Source organism: Pseudophryne corroboree, chromosome 4 (genome assembly GCF_028390025.1).
Source record: "Pseudophryne corroboree isolate aPseCor3 chromosome 4, aPseCor3.hap2, whole genome shotgun sequence".
Lineage (NCBI taxonomy): Eukaryota > Metazoa > Chordata > Amphibia > Anura > Myobatrachidae > Pseudophryne > Pseudophryne corroboree.
Window position 1 is genome coordinate 7,125,079 of NC_086447.1, and position 17,051 is coordinate 7,142,129.

A 17,051-nucleotide genomic window follows, 5' to 3' on the forward strand; every position below is an offset into this window, starting at 1 on the left:
CCAAAAAACGTATGAATGACCAACCATCCATATGTGGTCTCCAAAATTGATGACAGCTGTAAAAGAAAATATCCTAATGTCAGATTATGCACATAATCTGTAACTGAAACACAACGTAAACCAATTAAACCCAAGTGAAGGAGAAAACTCAAAAAACCTCCCGTGGACCTTGGTAGAACAGCCAATTGAAATTAGGCCCCCTCGGAGGAAAAATTTTAAAAATTCGCTTCACACCCTCGATTCCTGAACGGTAAGCGTTCAAAAACCGACGAGTAAACACGTTTTTGGGTTAGCGCAACCGGCGCACTTATAACTTATCTATACGGACGTAGGACTTATAGGAGGCCGACTTCCAGCGACCCAACTCCCGAATAGCCGCTGGTGATGAACCAGCGGCTGCCGCATGGGTAGCCGCCCCAATCCGAAAGGAATGAGTACCGAAGTCCGCCTCCTGCAAGCCCAACGCCGTTAAACATTTCTTAAACACCGATGAAAACTGAAACTTCGTCAGAGGGTCCGACTGCGCGTGTACCAGCAACTGGTTGCCCCCCGGAGGTCTTAACCGCACATACTCTTGCGTCAGCCGCAGCGGGCAAACGCCCATACCCTCCTGAGCCTCCAAGGACAACCAGCGACCCCGACCTGTTTGATCTGTCTTGGATCGCACAATCCTACAGACCAACAGGCCCTCCTGCAAGCGCACATTCTCATAGAGCAGACCCGATTCCCGGGACGCCTTGCTGCTCGCCACTAGCTCGCTCACCCGAAACGCCCCGAAAAAGGCCAGGGCATACGCGCTACTAAACAAAGCCACCTCAAATTCCGAGGACGCAATCCGAGGTAGCACATGCAGCAAGTCCGCTAGCAGCTGCAACGTTATAGGCCTACGTGAATCCGCGGGCGCCGGGTGCAACCTAGCCCAACCTTTCAGCGCTCTGGAAAGGACAAACGACCCCGTGGGGTCCGTTGTCCCGTGGAGTCGCGAGTGAAAGGCGATGCCCGCAAGGGCAGTAGCCATGGCCGCTTTTGACCTACCGTTTTGGTAATGCTCCCAAACAAAGGTCAACAGGGCGTCGGCCGAGGACTCACCTGCTACCCCGTACCTACTCTGAAAGGCTGACCAATCCCGCTATGCAGCATCGTACGCACGTAGCGTGGAGGGAGCCAGTGCACACCTGGCCAACGCCGTTAAACCGCTTCGACCATCTGCCAGACAGAAGGTGGGCACTGTAACCCCTCTGCCTCCGCTCCCGGAACCAACGTCCTGAATTTGTCAAACTGGAACCGGGACAATGCATCCGCAAATCCATTGTCAACTCCGGGAACGTGGCGAGCCCTAAAATTAATATTACGCTGTAAACAAACTAGCACTAAATGCCTTAGTAATCGCAGGGCCTGCGGCGATGATGAACGCTGATTATTTATCGCATGCACTACCCCTAGGTTGTCGCAAAGAAACAAAATGTCCCTATTTGCGAACTGTCCGGCCCATAACTCCAGCGCCACTAAGATTGGGAACAATTCCAGCAGCAGCAGGTTCTTGGTAAACCCACGCGTTACCCAAGATGCCGGCCAGGCCGCAGCGCACCACGCGCCAGCAAAGAACGCTCCGAAACCCCGACTGCCTGAAGCATCCGTGAACAACTGCAGCTGCTCACTGGAACAACAAGGAGCGGGCCACAACACTTCCCTGTTGAAGGACACCAGGAAAGAGACCCAAACCCGCAAATCATCCTTGATCTCGCGGGACAGGTAAACGGAGTGATTCTGTCGAACCGTCCCCGCTGTGGCCCGCTCAAGTTTGCGACAGAAAATCCTACCCATGGGGATAATCCGACACGCAAAATTGAGAGAGCCAAGCAAGGACTGCACCTGCTTAAGCCGAACCCTGCGTTTTCCTAAACAGTCTGTAATCAAACCCAATAGCTTCTGCACCTTATCCTCGGGCAAGCGACAGCACCCCCCCACCGTGTCGATCTCGATACCTAAATAGCTAAGACAAGTGCAAGGACCCTCGCACTTATCCTGCGCAACAGGTACCCCTAAAGCGCAGAATAACGACCTGGCCACCGAGAGAATGTCCCCACAGACCGAACTGTCCCCGGGTCCTACAAAAAGAAAATCATCCAGATAGTGAGCCACCCCCGGTTGCCCGGAGGCGGTCTGGACGCACCAGTGCAAAAATGTGCTAAAACACTCAAAGTAGGCGCAGGATACAGAACAGCCCATGGGGAGACACCGATCGACGTAGAATTCGCCCCCTATTTTGAAACCCAGAAACCGCAAGGAATCTGGGTGTAGCGGGAGTAGGCGAAAGGCTGACTCCACGTCCAATTTTGCCAACAGACTCCCTGGACCATCATCCCGCACTAAGCGCAGCGCGTCGTCAAACGATTGATATCGAACTCTGCATTGGGCTTCCGGGATAGCGTCGTTGACCGACACCCCCGGCGGGTGAGACAAGTGCTGTATCAAACGAAACTTGCCTATGGCCTTCTTGGGCACCACCCCTATTGGGGAAATGCACAAGGAGGGCAACGGGGAAAAGGCGTAGGGCCCAGCCATGCGCCCTCGCTCAATCTCCCCGTCGACCTTCCGCCGGACCTCCTGCGGGAATTCACGAGCCGATCTCAAATTCTGGCGTGCAACCACATACACCGAATCCGGAATCGGCAAGCGAAAACCCTGCTGAAAACCCTCCGAGAGAAACGATGCGGCCGTCCGATCGGGATATAACGCAAGCCAGCGCAGCAACTCGGAAACTATAATCGGGGAGAAGGCCTTACTTGCCAATTCCACCGGCCTCGGTGGAAGAGGCAGGCTTACTGCCTGTTGACGCGGTGCATTCCTTGGCCGGGTGATTGGATCCGCACACCCTGCATGAGTGGCGAAAACGACAGCTCGTTCCTTTGACGCATTTACCGTCGTTGTAGGCGAAACACTTCCCTTTCCCCGTCAATCGGGAAGCTGCCACCCCGGACGCCCCGGGCTTCTTGGCCGTGACGTCTGGGGTGGGTTTGACCTGCTGCGTGACCTCCAACCACACCTCAACGTCCCTAAAACCCGCGGGCAGGATGGGGTTGCCATCCTGATTGCGACGAAACTTCTCGTCGTAATCCCGCCACGCAGACCCTTTGGATTTTAAGTACATATCGTGTACTAAAAACAAATATTTCACCAAATTGGCATACTCCGCGGGACGGGATTCCGTGTAGCAAACCATGAACACCAAAAACCCACGCAGCCACTGGTGGAAATTGCGGAACGCATTTTCCCCCATACCGCCCGGTTTCTTGGCTGCCTCAAAACCCTGCCGCATTTCCTCCGTAAGGGTGAATACGTCCACATACTTCCCCTTGCGGATCTTTTCCCGCATGCGCTTGCGAACTCCCCTTGTAACCGCCGTGTTGGCGCAATGCACCATCTCGCCGAAACGGGGAGGGTCCGAAGGGACCACCTGCGCAGGAGCGGCCGCCTTATGCGCCTCCTTAGCCATTCGCCGCGCGATGAGCCTAGCTAATTTACGCGGGCGCCGCGGAGAGCCGGATGATATGCTGCTGGAAGACGATGAACTACATGTTGAAACGTGTAAAGGAATATTTAGCTCACCGGAGTTCGAAGGACCCGGAACCTCTTCGTCCGCTGCACCCGCCTCCGCTGATGGCCGTACCTCCACGTTCGCCGTCCCGCTTGTCCGTGATCTTCGCCTCATGCCGGTTGTAGCCCCCGAACTAGGCGGGACCTGTGAGGGAGAAGAAGAGGGGACCACAGGCACAGGGGGAACCAGAACATTATTAACACTTGCCCGCAATTGCGGCGGCGGAGGGACCGCCCCTCCGCTCTGCGGCGGATGGCCGCCCGGCAACTGTAGGGAGGGGGCCCCCGCCGAGGTGTACCCGATCGACTGCGTAAAGGCCGACCCGCTTGCTGCGCCAAAAATCGCGGGGTAAGATGGCCGCCAAGCCGCATGCGGCAGGCAGACGCCTGCTCCTGCCCCTCCGTATGAAGCCGGAAGGAACTGAGGGGGCGCCGGGAGAGGGGGCCAACCTTGTGCCACCTGATACCCCCCGCCCGGTGCCTGTCCTGGCTGCAGGCCCGCAAAGGCCGGCATGGGCACCGCGACTCGGGGTCCCCCGACCGACCACGTGGACTGCCCGCCGGCGCACGCGCTGGCCCCACGCGGGGAAAACTGTGTGTCGGCCATGGTCATGAAACCCATGGAAGGCATACTGGCGGCAAAAGGGAATGCTGGGGCCGGAGGCCACGCAAACCCCCCGGGGAAGGACTGGCTCCCCGCGTAGCCTTGCTGAGCTGTTACCGCGAGCGCCCCGCCGTGCGTAAAATAAGCCGTCGATACGGACGCCTGCGTGGACCCGCATTGCAAAGGACCGTGGAGGGCGTGGGGAGACTGATACCCTGTAAGCGAGGGCGCCGCCCATGGCGGCGGGGCAGCCGACGCCCAGGGGGCGCCCAAGCAGGGCTCTGATGCCGGGGGGAAAACCTGCCATGCTGATGCAGCCGGGGCGGGCGTGGCGGCAGCCGGCGCCACGTCCCCCGTCCCGGACACCAGGGGCCCCGCGTCGCCACCAATCATCAGGGGTGCGCTGGCCTCCCTGATGTAATTTGGCAGTGTGCTGTCCTGAACTGTCCCAGGGACAGCGGGAGGCGCTACCCGCTGCCCTGGGCTCATATCACTCTGCACATTAAAACCCACCTCCCCCCCCGCAGCTCTGCTGCGGCGGTCCTGTGCCACCAGGACGCCGCCGGGAGCCACGAGCGAGGGTGGAGGAAGGGAGCCGTCCGCGGTGCCAGGCTGAGGGTGAGTGAACGAACTTGCCGCCGGAAGCGCCGGGTCACGCGGCCCAGCCGGGTCGCGCGCACCCGCGCCCTGTGACATGCGGCTGCTGGTGGGGGGGACGGAGGGGGACTGGAAGAGACCGGAGCTGGAGGGCGGGGAGAGGCCCGTCCTGCTGCAAGCGCCGGGGTGCGCGGCTCGGCCGAGCCGCGCGCCCCGGAACCACGTGACGAGCGGCCGCTGGCCGCCCGTCTCCCTGTGCGGCAGGGGAGCGGGCTGTAACTGCCCGCCCCCGCCGCCTGTCCGCAGCAGGGGAAAGCCCACTCTGGGGAGCGACGCTCGGAGAGCGGGAGCGGAGGGCACTCCCTGCCTCCACGAGGCGCCTGGGAGGGGGAGCAGAGCGACGAGGACGAGGCATGACAGGAGGGTGAGGGGACAGTCTGCACCACAATCAAAGCACACAGCAACAGAGATAAGGCTGTTAAATAATGCCCAGTGAAGGCAACTAAAACTCACAAATCTATAGCAAAGAAAAGACAAGCAGTGTGATACTTATCCTTCCTGGGCAAAACTGAAGGCAAGAGGAAGTCTGGCAAAATGGCCACCCCTTATATACTAAACTGAGACCCTCCTCTCCATCCTGATGCACAACCCTCTAATCCAATAGGAAAAAACCCAACTGGGAAACTGATCTGCCTAGCAACTGCTTAGTCATTTAACAACCAATCACAAAAAGTTGATCGCTTATATTGCCTCAGGCTTATGCAGCCTTCAGCTTATCTTAGGTTTGGAGTCCTTTTTTTACTGATATTTGGTGTTTTGGATTTGACATGCTCTGTACTATGACATTGGGCATCGGCCTTGGCAGACGACGTTGCTGGCATTTCATCGTCTCGGCCATGACTAGTGGCAGCAGCTTCAGCACGAGGTGGAAGTGGATCTTGATCTTTCCCTAATTTTGGAACCTCAACATTTTTGTTCTCCATATTTTAATAGGCACAACTAAAAGGCACCTCAGGTAAACAATGGAGATGGATGGATTGGATACTAGTATACAATTATGGACGGGCTGCCGAGTGCCGACACAGAGGTAGCCACAGCCGTGAACTACCGCACTGTACTGTGTCTGCTGCTAATATATAGACTGGTTGATAAAGAGATAGTATACTCGTAACTAGTATGTATGTATAAAGAAAGAAAAAAAAACCACGGTTAGGTGGTATATACAATTATGGACGGGCTGCCGAGTGCCGACACAGAGGTAGCCACAGCCGTGAACTACCGCACTGTACTGTGTCTGCTGCTAATATATAGACTGGTTGATAAAGAGATAGTATACTCGTAACTAGTATGTATGTATAAAGAAAGAAAAAAAAACCACGGTTAGGTGGTATATACAATTATGGACGGGCTGCCGAGTGCCGACACAGAGGTAGCCACAGCCGTGAACTACCGCACTGTACTGTGTCTGCTGCTAATATATAGACTGGTTGATAAAGAGATAGTATACTCGTAACTAGTATGTATGTATAAAGAAAGAAAAAAAAACCACGGTTAGGTGGTATATACAATTATGGACGGGCTGCCGAGTGCCGACACAGAGGTAGCCACAGCCGTGAACTACCGCACTGTACTGTGTCTGCTGCTAATATATAGACTGGTTGATAAAGAGATAGTATACTCGTAACTAGTATGTATGTATAAAGAAAGAAAAAAAAACCACGGTTAGGTGGTATATACAATTATGGACGGGCTGCCGAGTGCCGACACAGAGGTAGCCACAGCCGTGAACTACCGCACTGTACTGTGTCTGCTGCTAATATATAGACTGGTTGATAAAGAGATAGTATACTCGTAACTAGTATGTATGTATAAAGAAAGAAAAAAAAACCACGGTTAGGTGGTATATACAATTATGGACGGGCTGCCGAGTGCCGACACAGAGGTAGCCACAGCCGTGAACTACCGCACTGTACTGTGTCTGCTGCTAATATATAGACTGGTTGATAAAGAGATAGTATACTCGTAACTAGTATGTATGTATAAAGAAAGAAAAAAAAACCACGGTTAGGTGGTATATACAATTATGGACGGGCTGCCGAGTGCCGACACAGAGGTAGCCACAGCCGTGAACTACCGCACTGTACTGTGTCTGCTGCTAATATATAGACTGGTTGATAAAGAGATAGTATACTCGTAACTAGTATGTATGTATAAAGAAAGAAAAAAAAACCACGGTTAGGTGGTATATACAATTATGGACGGGCTGCCGAGTGCCGACACAGAGGTAGCCACAGCCGTGAACTACCGCACTGTACTGTGTCTGCTGCTAATATATAGACTGGTTGATAAAGAGATAGTATACTCGTAACTAGTATGTATGTATAAAGAAAGAAAAAAAAACCACGGTTAGGTGGTATATACAATTATGGACGGGCTGCCGAGTGCCGACACAGAGGTAGCCACAGCCGTGAACTACCGCACTGTACTGTGTCTGCTGCTAATATAGACTGGTTGATAAAGAGATAGTATACTCGTAACTAGTATGTATGTATAAAGAAAGAAAAAAAAACCACGGTTAGGTGGTATATACAATTATGGACGGGCTGCCGAGTGCCGACACAGAGGTAGCCACAGCCGTGAACTACCGCACTGTACTGTGTCTGCTGCTAATATAGACTGGTTGATAAAGAGATAGTATACTCGTAACTAGTATGTATGTATAAAGAAAGAAAAAAAAACCACGGTTAGGTGGTATATACAATTATGGACGGGCTGCCGAGTGCCGACACAGAGGTAGCCACAGCCGTGAACTACCGCACTGTACTGTGTCTGCTGCTAATATAGACTGGTTGATAAAGAGATAGTATACTCGTAACTAGTATGTATGTATAAAGAAAGAAAAAAAAACCACGGTTAGGTGGTATATACAATTATGGACGGGCTGCCGAGTGCCGACACAGAGGTAGCCACAGCCGTGAACTACCGCACTGTACTGTGTCTGCTGCTAATATAGACTGGTTGATAAAGAGATAGTATACTACTAATATTATATATACTGGTGGTCAGGTCACTAGTCACACTGGCAGTGGCACTCCTGCAGCAAAAGTGTGCACTGTTTAATTTTAATATAATATTATGTACTCCTGGCTCCTGCTATAACCTATAACTGGCACTGCAGTAGTGCTCCCCAGTCTCCCCCACAATTATAAGCTGTGTGAGCTGAGCAGTCAGACAGATATATAATATATATAGATGATGCAGCACACTGGCCTGAGCCTGAGCAGTGCACACAGATATGGTATGTGACTGACTGAGTCACTGTGTGTATCGCTTTTTTCAGGCAGAGAACGGATATATTAAATAAACTGCACTGTGTGTCTGGTGGTCACTCACTATATAATATATTATGTACTCCTGGCTCCTGCTATAACCTATAACTGGCACTGCAGTAGTGCTCCCCAGTCTCCCCCACAATTATAAGCTGTGTGAGCTGAGCAGTCAGACAGATATATATAATATTATATATAGATAATAGATGATGCAGCACACTGGCCTGAGCCTGAGCAGTGCACACAGATATGGTATGTGACTGAGTCACTGTGTGCTGTGTATCGCTTTTTTCAGGCAGAGAACGGATTATAAATAAAACTGGTGGTCACTATCAGCAAAACTCTGCACTGTACTACTCCTAATGCTCCCCAAAATTAGTAAATCAAGTGTCTCTCTAATCTATTCTAAACGGAGAGGACGCCAGCCACGTCCTCTCCCTATCAATCTCAATGCACGTGTGAAAATGGCGGCGACGCGCGGCTCCTTATATAGAATCCGAGTCTCGCGATAGAATCCGAGCCTCGCGAGAATCCGACAGCGTCATGATGACGTTCGGGCGCGCTCGGGTTAACCGAGCAAGGCGGGAAGATCCGAGTCGCTCGGACCCGTGAAAAAAAACATGAAGTTCTGGCGGGTTCGGATTCAGAGAAACCGAACCCGCTCATCTCTAATATACAGGCTGTAGAAGTAATTAAACATACGTCCCTCTCTGAACACCCACGTGGTCTAATTATGTTCCATATATGTGTGTTTTTATTGTCAAAATGTTTGTATATTTGTATTGTGATAATCATTGGGGTATATTGCCATCTGATGTCTGCGAAGTAATTTATCAAGTGAAATAAAGACATATATTTTACTAGTTGCCAGATCTTTCTTCTTTTTCCTCTTCTGGTATTTTTTATGTCAGGGCCGGGGCCTCCACGCGTGTAGGAAGCAGCAGGCAAATAGGAGGTCGCGCTGGGAGTTTCATTGGTGCCAGGTATCTGCTTTATTTCTGATCAAAGTTGGATTGCTGAAGCCCATAAGCCGTAAGGAGAAAACTGCTGTGACTTGTGTGTATGGGGGTACTTGGTATTGTGTTACTATGCACATAGAAATCTCAGTTTCATTACTGTGCGATTTCTCTATACGTAGCACATTTGGGAGTAATCACACCATTAATAAATATAAGTTGGTGGAGAGACGTCTCTGACGGCCCATCCCATCGCGATGTGTGCTCCCTACAGATAAGACCTACCTTACTAGTAGGTGCTGTGATTAAACATGTCGCTCTTACCCAGTGTCAGACTGGGGCATGTAGGGCTCACCGGGGGATGCAGTGGTAGGGGGCCATGTTTAGGGGTGTGGCAGATGTGTTTAGGGGTGTGGCAGTCTGCAGAGGGGGGTGGGGTCTGCCACCTCATTGGTTTGACTAACCATTAGAGAGTGCAACGTCTGGGCCCCTTCATAAATATATACAGTAAATTCAGCTGCTGCATGCCTGATAATGTACCAGATTAATAACAGATTAATAACAGCAATGCACTGAAAAAAATAAACCATAGTACAGTATAAGGTGACATGTGTATAATGTATAATTCAAGTGCACAATAGCAGGAGGTGGGGCCCCAGGCAGTGGGGCCCACCGGTGGTTTTCCCTGTACCCCTGTGGGCCAGTCCAAGTCTGCTCTTACCTTCCAGGGCCGTGCATCACTAATGCTTCCGCAGGCTCTTGGCTCAGAGTCCCTGTTGTCTTCCGTACGACATCCCAGAAGTGAGTGTAGAGCGTGGGCGTAGGCGTACACTGCCAGGTAGGCGTGATATGTATAACTGAGGTCATTTGTCTCAAATAACAATGAAGTTGTCTCCCCAAACTCCTCTGTCCCTGTGCAGAATACTTTATCCTTTATATCAGGGGCGATTGAGCTACCAGGGCCAATATCTCCTCCAGGCCACCTGCAGTTGAAGGCCTTCTCCCAGAAAAGCCTGATGAATGGATATGTAGAGTTGCTGGTTGGGTGGACGTTCTGGAGGAAGTCACTGAAGCCTGGCATAATGCCTGTATTAGGAATCAGCCCAACTGTCCCGTTCAAAACGTTCCAGGCTTTTTTGGAGAAAAGTCCAGGTGTCATTCCAAAGGATGCTGAAGATATGATAATTTTCCCAGTCACACCTTCATCAAACATGACATCAAACAGAGCCTTCACATGGACCTCAGGGCTGTGGAGTACGACAACACTGACCGAACTTTCCTTTATGGCGTCTACCACTCTCTTTACCTGCTTTGCAGAATAACTCAGGTGGATCTTCTCCAGAAATGCTACACAGCCTCCACTTCTCTCTATGCCGGCCTGGATGGCCTGCCCGCCCTGCTGTCCAACATCATTGTCCACAATCAGCATACCCACCCATGTCCAACCAAAGCGACCAATAAGCTGGGTGAGAGCTACGTTCTGAAACTCGTTGCTGGGCACAGTGCGCAGAAATGACGGGAAATTGATTTTATTGCTGAGAGCTGAGAGTGTTGCTCCATGGCTGATCTGCACAAGGAAAATGGATTTATTTCATAGCTTGTGTGAGTCCAGGTTGAGTCTCCCACATCCGAAAATCTGATATCCGAAATCCAAAAATTTTTGAGCATGACGGAGATAGTGGCACCTTTATTTACTGATCGTCCAATGCGCACAATATTTCTTTCATCCACAACATGGGGGTAAATTTACTAAGATTCGTAATTTCCGAAAAAAGGTCAAAGTTCAATCACGAATGACATCGACAGTGTAAAACTGCAACTTTTTGAATTGATTACGATGGATTTACTAAGCTGTCGTATTCGGGTTTTTCTTTTCTTCGATGGATTTTCTGTCGATGTCATTCGTGTTTTTTTTACCTAATTTTACGGCAGTGATTAGCAAAACACTGCCGTTTTTTTTTACAATCAATCTCGGCCGGATCTGTGTGATCCGTGCTGGGGTTCTTATTTTTTTTAAATTTAATTAAACAATGTAAAATTAAAAAAAAAAATGCGTGGGGTCCCCCCTCCTAAGCATAACCAGCCTCGGGCTCTTTGAGCCGATCCTGGTTGCAAAAATATGGGGAAAAAAATGACAGGGGTTCCCCCATATTTAAGCAACCAGCATCGGGCTCTGCGCCTGGTCCAGGTCCCAAAAATACGGGGGACAAAAAGAGTAGGGGTCCCCCGTATTTTTAAAACCAGCACCGGGCTCCACTAGCTGGACAGATAATGCCACAGCCGGGGGTCACTTTTATACAGCGCCCTGCGGCCGTGGCATCAAAAATCCAACTAGTCACCCCTGGCCGGGGTACCCTGGGGGAGTGGGGACCCCTTCAATCAAGGGGTCCCCCCCCCCCCAGCCACCCAAGGGCCAGGGGTGAAGCCCGAGGCTGTCCCCCCCCATCCAATGGGCTGCGGATGGGAGGGCTGATAGCCTTTGTTGTAAAATAAAAGATATTGTTTTTAGTAGCAGTACTACAAGTCCCAGCAAGCCTCCCCCGCATGCTGGTACTTGGAGAACCACAAGTACCAGCATGCGGCGGAAAAACGGGCCCGCTGGTACCTGTAGTACTACCACTAAAAAAATACCCCAAAAAAGACAAGACACACACACCGTGAAAGTATAATTTTATTACATACATACACACATACATACATACTTACCTATGGCCCCACGCAGGTCGGTCCTCTTGTCCAGTAGAATCCAAGGGTACCTGTTGAATAAATTATACTCACGAGATCCAGGGGTCCAGGCTCCGGGGCAAATCCAGGGTTAATCCACGTACTTGTTAAAAATAAAAAAACGGTATCCCGACCACGAACTGAAAGGGGACCCATGTTTGCACATGGGTCACCTTCCCACGAATGCCAGAAACCCACTTTGACTTCTGTCTAAGTGGGTTTCTTCAGCCAATCAGGGAGTGCCACGTTGTAGCACTCTCCTGATCGGCTGTGTGCTCTTGTCCTCACTGACAGGCAGCACACGGCAGTGTTACAATGTAGCGCCTAAGCGCTACATTGTAACCAATGCTGGGAACTTTCTGCCCTGCGGTTGACCTAAAGTGACGTCACCGCTGATCAGAAAGTTCCCAGCATTGGTTACAATGGAGCGCATAGGCGCTACATTGTAACACTGCCGTGTGCTGCCTGTCACTCAGTACAGGAGCACACAGCCGATCAGGAGAGTGCTACAACGTGGCGCTCCCTGATTGGCTGAAGAAACCCACTTAGACATCAGTCAGAGTGGGTTTCTGGCATTCGTGGAAAGGAGTCCCATGTGAAAACATGGGGCCCCTTTCAGTTCGTGGCTCGGCTTTCCGTTTTCTTATTTTATGCAAGTACGTGGATTACCCCTGGATTTCCCGAGGAGCCTGGACCCCTGGATCTCGTGAGTATAATTTCTTCAACAGGTACCCCTTGGATTCTACTGGAGAAGAGGACCGACCTGCGTGTGAACATAAGGTAAGTATGTATGTATGTTTGTGTGGATGTATGTAATAAATCTTTACTTTCACGGTGTGTGTGTCTTGTCTTTTTTTTGGGTATTTTTTTAGTAGTAGTACTACAGGTACCAGCGGGCCCGTTTTTCCGTCGCATGCTGGTACTTGTGGTTCTCCAAGTACCAGCATGCGGGAGAGGCTTGCTGGGCCTTGTAGTACTGCTACTAAAAACAATATCTTTTCTTTTACAACAAAGGCTATCAGCCTCCCCATCCGCAGCCCATTGGATGGGGGGGGGACAGCCTCGGGCTTCACCCCTGGCCCTTGGGTGGCTGGGGGGGGGACCCCTTGATTGAAGGGGTCCCCACTCCCCCAGGGTACCCCGGCCAGGGGTGACTAGTTGGATTTTTGATGCCACGGCCGCAGGGCACTATATAAAAGTGACCCCCGGCTGTGGCATTATCTGTCCAGCTAGTGGAGCCCGGTGCTGGTTTTAAAAATACGGGGGACCCCTACTCTTTTTGTCCCCCGTATTTTTGGGACCAGGACCAGGCGCAGAGCCCGATGCTGGTTGCTTAAATATGGGGGAACCCCTGTCATTTTTCCCCCCATATTTTTGCAACCAGGATCGGCTCAAAGAGCCCGAGGCTGGTTATGCTTAGGAGGGGGGACCCCACGCATTTTTTTTAATTATTTTACAGTGTTTAATAAAAAAAAAAAAAAAAAACAAACCCCAGCACGGATCACACAGATCCGGCCGAGATTGATTGTAAAAAAAGTCGGCAGTGTTTTGCTAATCACTGCCGTAAAAATAGGTAAAAAACCACGAATGACATCGACATCGGAAGAAAAGAAAAACCCGAATACGACAGCTTAGTAAATCCATCGTAATCAATTCAAAAAGTTGCAGTTTTACACTGTCGATGTCATTCGTGATTGAACTTTGACCTTTTTTCGGAAATTACGAATCTTAGTAAATTTACCCCATTATCTTTTCTTTTACAACAAAGGCTATCAGCCTCCCCATCCGCAGCCCATTGGATGGGGGGGGACAGCCTCGGGCTTCACCCCTGGCCCTTGGGTGGCTGGGGGGGGGGGACCCCTTGATTGAAGGGGTCCCCACTCCCCCAGGGTACCCCGGCCAGGGGTGACTAGTTGGATTTTTGATGCCACGGCCGCAGGGCACTATATAAAAGTGACCCCCGGCTGTGGCATTATCTGTCCAGCTAGTGGAGCCCGGTGCTGGTTTTAAAAATACGGGGGACCCCTACTCTTTTTGTCCCCCGTATTTTTGGGACCAGGACCAGGCGCAGAGCCCGATGCTGGTTGCTTAAATATGGGGGAACCCCTGTCATTTTTCCCCCCATATTTTTGCAACCAGGATCGGCTCAAAGAGCCCGAGGCTGGTTATGCTTAGGAGGGGGGACCCCACGCATTTTTTTTAATGATTTTACAGTGTTTAATTTAAAAAATAAAAAAAAATAAACACCAGCACGGATCACACAGATCCGGCCGAGATTGATTGTAAAAAAAAAACGGCAGTGTTTTGCTAATCACTGCCGTAAAAATAGGTAAAAAAAAACGAATGACATCGACATCGGAAGAAAAGAAAAACCCGAATACGACAGCTTAGTAAATCCATCGTAATCAATTCAAAAAGTTGCAGTTTTACACTGTCGATGTCATTCGTGATTGAACTTTGACCTTTTTTCGGAAATTACGAATCTTAGTAAATTTACCCCGGTGTATTCATTCGTAATTTTTTACCTGAACTAGCAAAAAATTACGAATGCCCTCATCACTGCCGTGATTAGTGTTTAGTAAATGACCGAGATTTACCGAGATGACACTTTGATGAAAAAACGGCATCTCGGTCAAAATCGGGAGCTTAGTAAATATACCCCATGGTGTGCAAATATTCCAAAGTACTACTGGTCCCAAGTATTTCGGATATGGGAGACTCAACCTGTAACAAATACATATGAAAAGGAAGCAAGTGAAGCTCAATGGTAATTATAATCACAATGTATCGCTGAGACAGTATGTACAGTTCTGGGAGTTCTAAGACATAACTCATTATTGGTTAGTAAAAGCACACAGACTCTTGACTGCAAACGTTCCATACCTGTGGGTAATGGAGGACACCGAGGATCCGTGCAATCGGAAGCGATAAAGCAGACACTAGATCTCCTACTATCCCAACCATGAAAGAGGGAATGTGACAGTCAAATCCTGGAAAGGGGTTTCTGACCCCTGACAGCAGGGACAGAGCTCCACCGACAGCCCTGACTTCTGACATGCATGAGTCCAAGAGATTGAAGCCCAGGGAGACATTAGGCAGCAGGTCCGGAGACTTGTTAACTTCATCAATCGCAAAGATGAAGCCTAGGACATCCCGGTAATAACGGATGTGGAAACTGGGGCATGGAGAAGATGTTCATGACATGAGATGGATTTCAGATGCTATATATACAGTATATATATGTATATATCTGTCTAGTCACAGGTAAGATTGCTCTGTTATAAAGGTTCAGCCTCCCATATCCAAAATTCCAAAATACAGGATTCTTTGAGCACAAATGAGAAATGTTATGTACATTGATCCATCAGACAGGAGACATTCATCCATCATATAATGATGGATGAATGTACATGAAATTTGTTTAATGCACACACGTATTACAAGTATTGTATACAATGACCTTCAAGCATTGTATAAGGTGTATATGAAACATAAATGCATTCTGTGCTCAGACGCGGGTCCTATCTCATTATGATATGCAAATATTCCAAACCATGGAAACATCCAATATCCAAAATACTTCTGGTGCCAAGCATTTTGGATATGAGAGACTGAGCCTGTGTGAGAGCAAGGCAAGCCTTTCTTCTAGAAAGTATGACATTATTGCTAGCTTACACAAGGTGACTGTAACTTGGCTTCAGCTTTTATTGAACCCATTTTGAAGGCAGAATAAAAGTATTGTCTATATTACATACTGCAATAATTATCCTTGTGTGGCCGAATCCTATCTGCCCACCACGCTCTACAGATGTGCAGAAAGGGGGTCACCTATATCGTGTACCTCCCACTGCCATGACTCTCAGCTGAGCTTAAACTGAAGGAAGGGATCACATCCTGTAATCACAAAGGTGCCACCTACACTTACCCAGTGCATAGAACTGGCTTTGGCAGCTCCTGGAAGGTCGGTTGTTGGAAGCCAAAGCCAGAGTGGACAACAAAGACTCCCCCTAGGAGGATGTCCCCTTGTTGAGTGACTGGCTCCATTGCCCATCCCTGGAGACTGCAGTCAGACTGTGCGTGTCCCTCACCCAGTGAGGAGAGAAGCAGAAGAAGCTGGAGGATTCTCCTCATGGAGTCCATGTGATCGCTCTAGATGAATGAATGGAGCATGTTTCTCATGGATATGGGTGGCAGCAGGTTGCGTGGCTGGAACAGGAAGAGGAAATGAGGTAGAACATCTTTTATTATAAAAGCTCAAGTTTAATTTCTTCACAACTGTTACCATGCACCAAAAATACCAGTCAAGGATATGATTTGTTTTATAATGTACATTTATACAAATTCTCATCTTTCCTCCATGAGGTAAAAGTAAGTAGCTCTGCCTTTAAAATGATTGGCGTTTTAATTCTATGGCTAAATCACCTGAATCCCACAGATATGGGCCCGGACTTACATAAGCACTGGTCTCTCTTAAAGCGATGCTTGGACACACATAACCGCACAGAGGATTGACCTGGTGCAGATTTTAAGAAGAACCAAATTGGATCAAGTTCTACTAACAAGATAGAGAACAATTAAGGACCCTTTATAAACCTAATCTTCCATCTCTTCTATCTTATACTTATGCTGACCATCCATGAGAACAAGCTTCTTTTAGGCTACAAGAGAGAGAGAGAGAGATAACTAGCAGTAGGTAATTCTTGGTATGTATGACAGGGGCAACATACTGTGTGTTATTTTGTGATCCGGACAACACTTATAGAGCCATAAAATAATACATGTTGGCCTAGACATACTGTAAAAACATTTTACACCAATTAACACTTAATATAGCCCCATGAATGAGCCCCCTTCATTGCCTCATTAGTGTACTGCGATTTCTGACCTTCTGATTGGTCAGATAGACAGGGCAGCATTGCGGAAGATTTGCAGGGGTTCTTGTCTGGTGGTTTTGGGGAAACCACTGGTGGTCTGGACATGTGTACGCTGCCTGACATCCAGTGGGTTGATAATTTAATTATCGTCCAAGCTGTTGATAGTAAATCCAGCGGGTTAGTGGTCAAAACCACCAGTGATGTGCGTCAGTCTCATATCCCAGGCCAAACATGTACAGATGGGTCCACGGTTATCTTGGCTTCTCTGCTGCACCTAGGCACACCATGGTTTATTAGCATAAACCCTTCATCTATTGTTCTCAGATGAAAAACAATACAGAGAACAATACAGCAGGGGATTAAGTCATTA

The 17,051-nt window shown here is 49.4% G+C and overlaps 1 protein-coding gene across 1 annotated transcript in view; it reads right to left on the reverse strand.

The window, feature by feature from the left end:
* Positions 1 to 15,851, reverse strand: part of LOC134910064 (extracellular calcium-sensing receptor-like) — a 73,276-nt gene extending 57,425 nt beyond the window's left edge. Inside the window, exons 1-3 of the mRNA XM_063917682.1 lie at positions 15,733 to 15,851; positions 14,691 to 14,982; positions 9,805 to 10,650 (exon numbers count right to left, since the gene is read on the reverse strand). Of these exons, the coding sequence (XP_063773752.1) occupies positions 9,805 to 10,650; positions 14,691 to 14,982; positions 15,733 to 15,851 (1,257 nt within the window). The remainder of the gene's footprint in view (positions 1 to 9,804; positions 10,651 to 14,690; positions 14,983 to 15,732) is intronic.
* Positions 15,852 to 17,051: the final 1,200 nt, after the last annotated feature.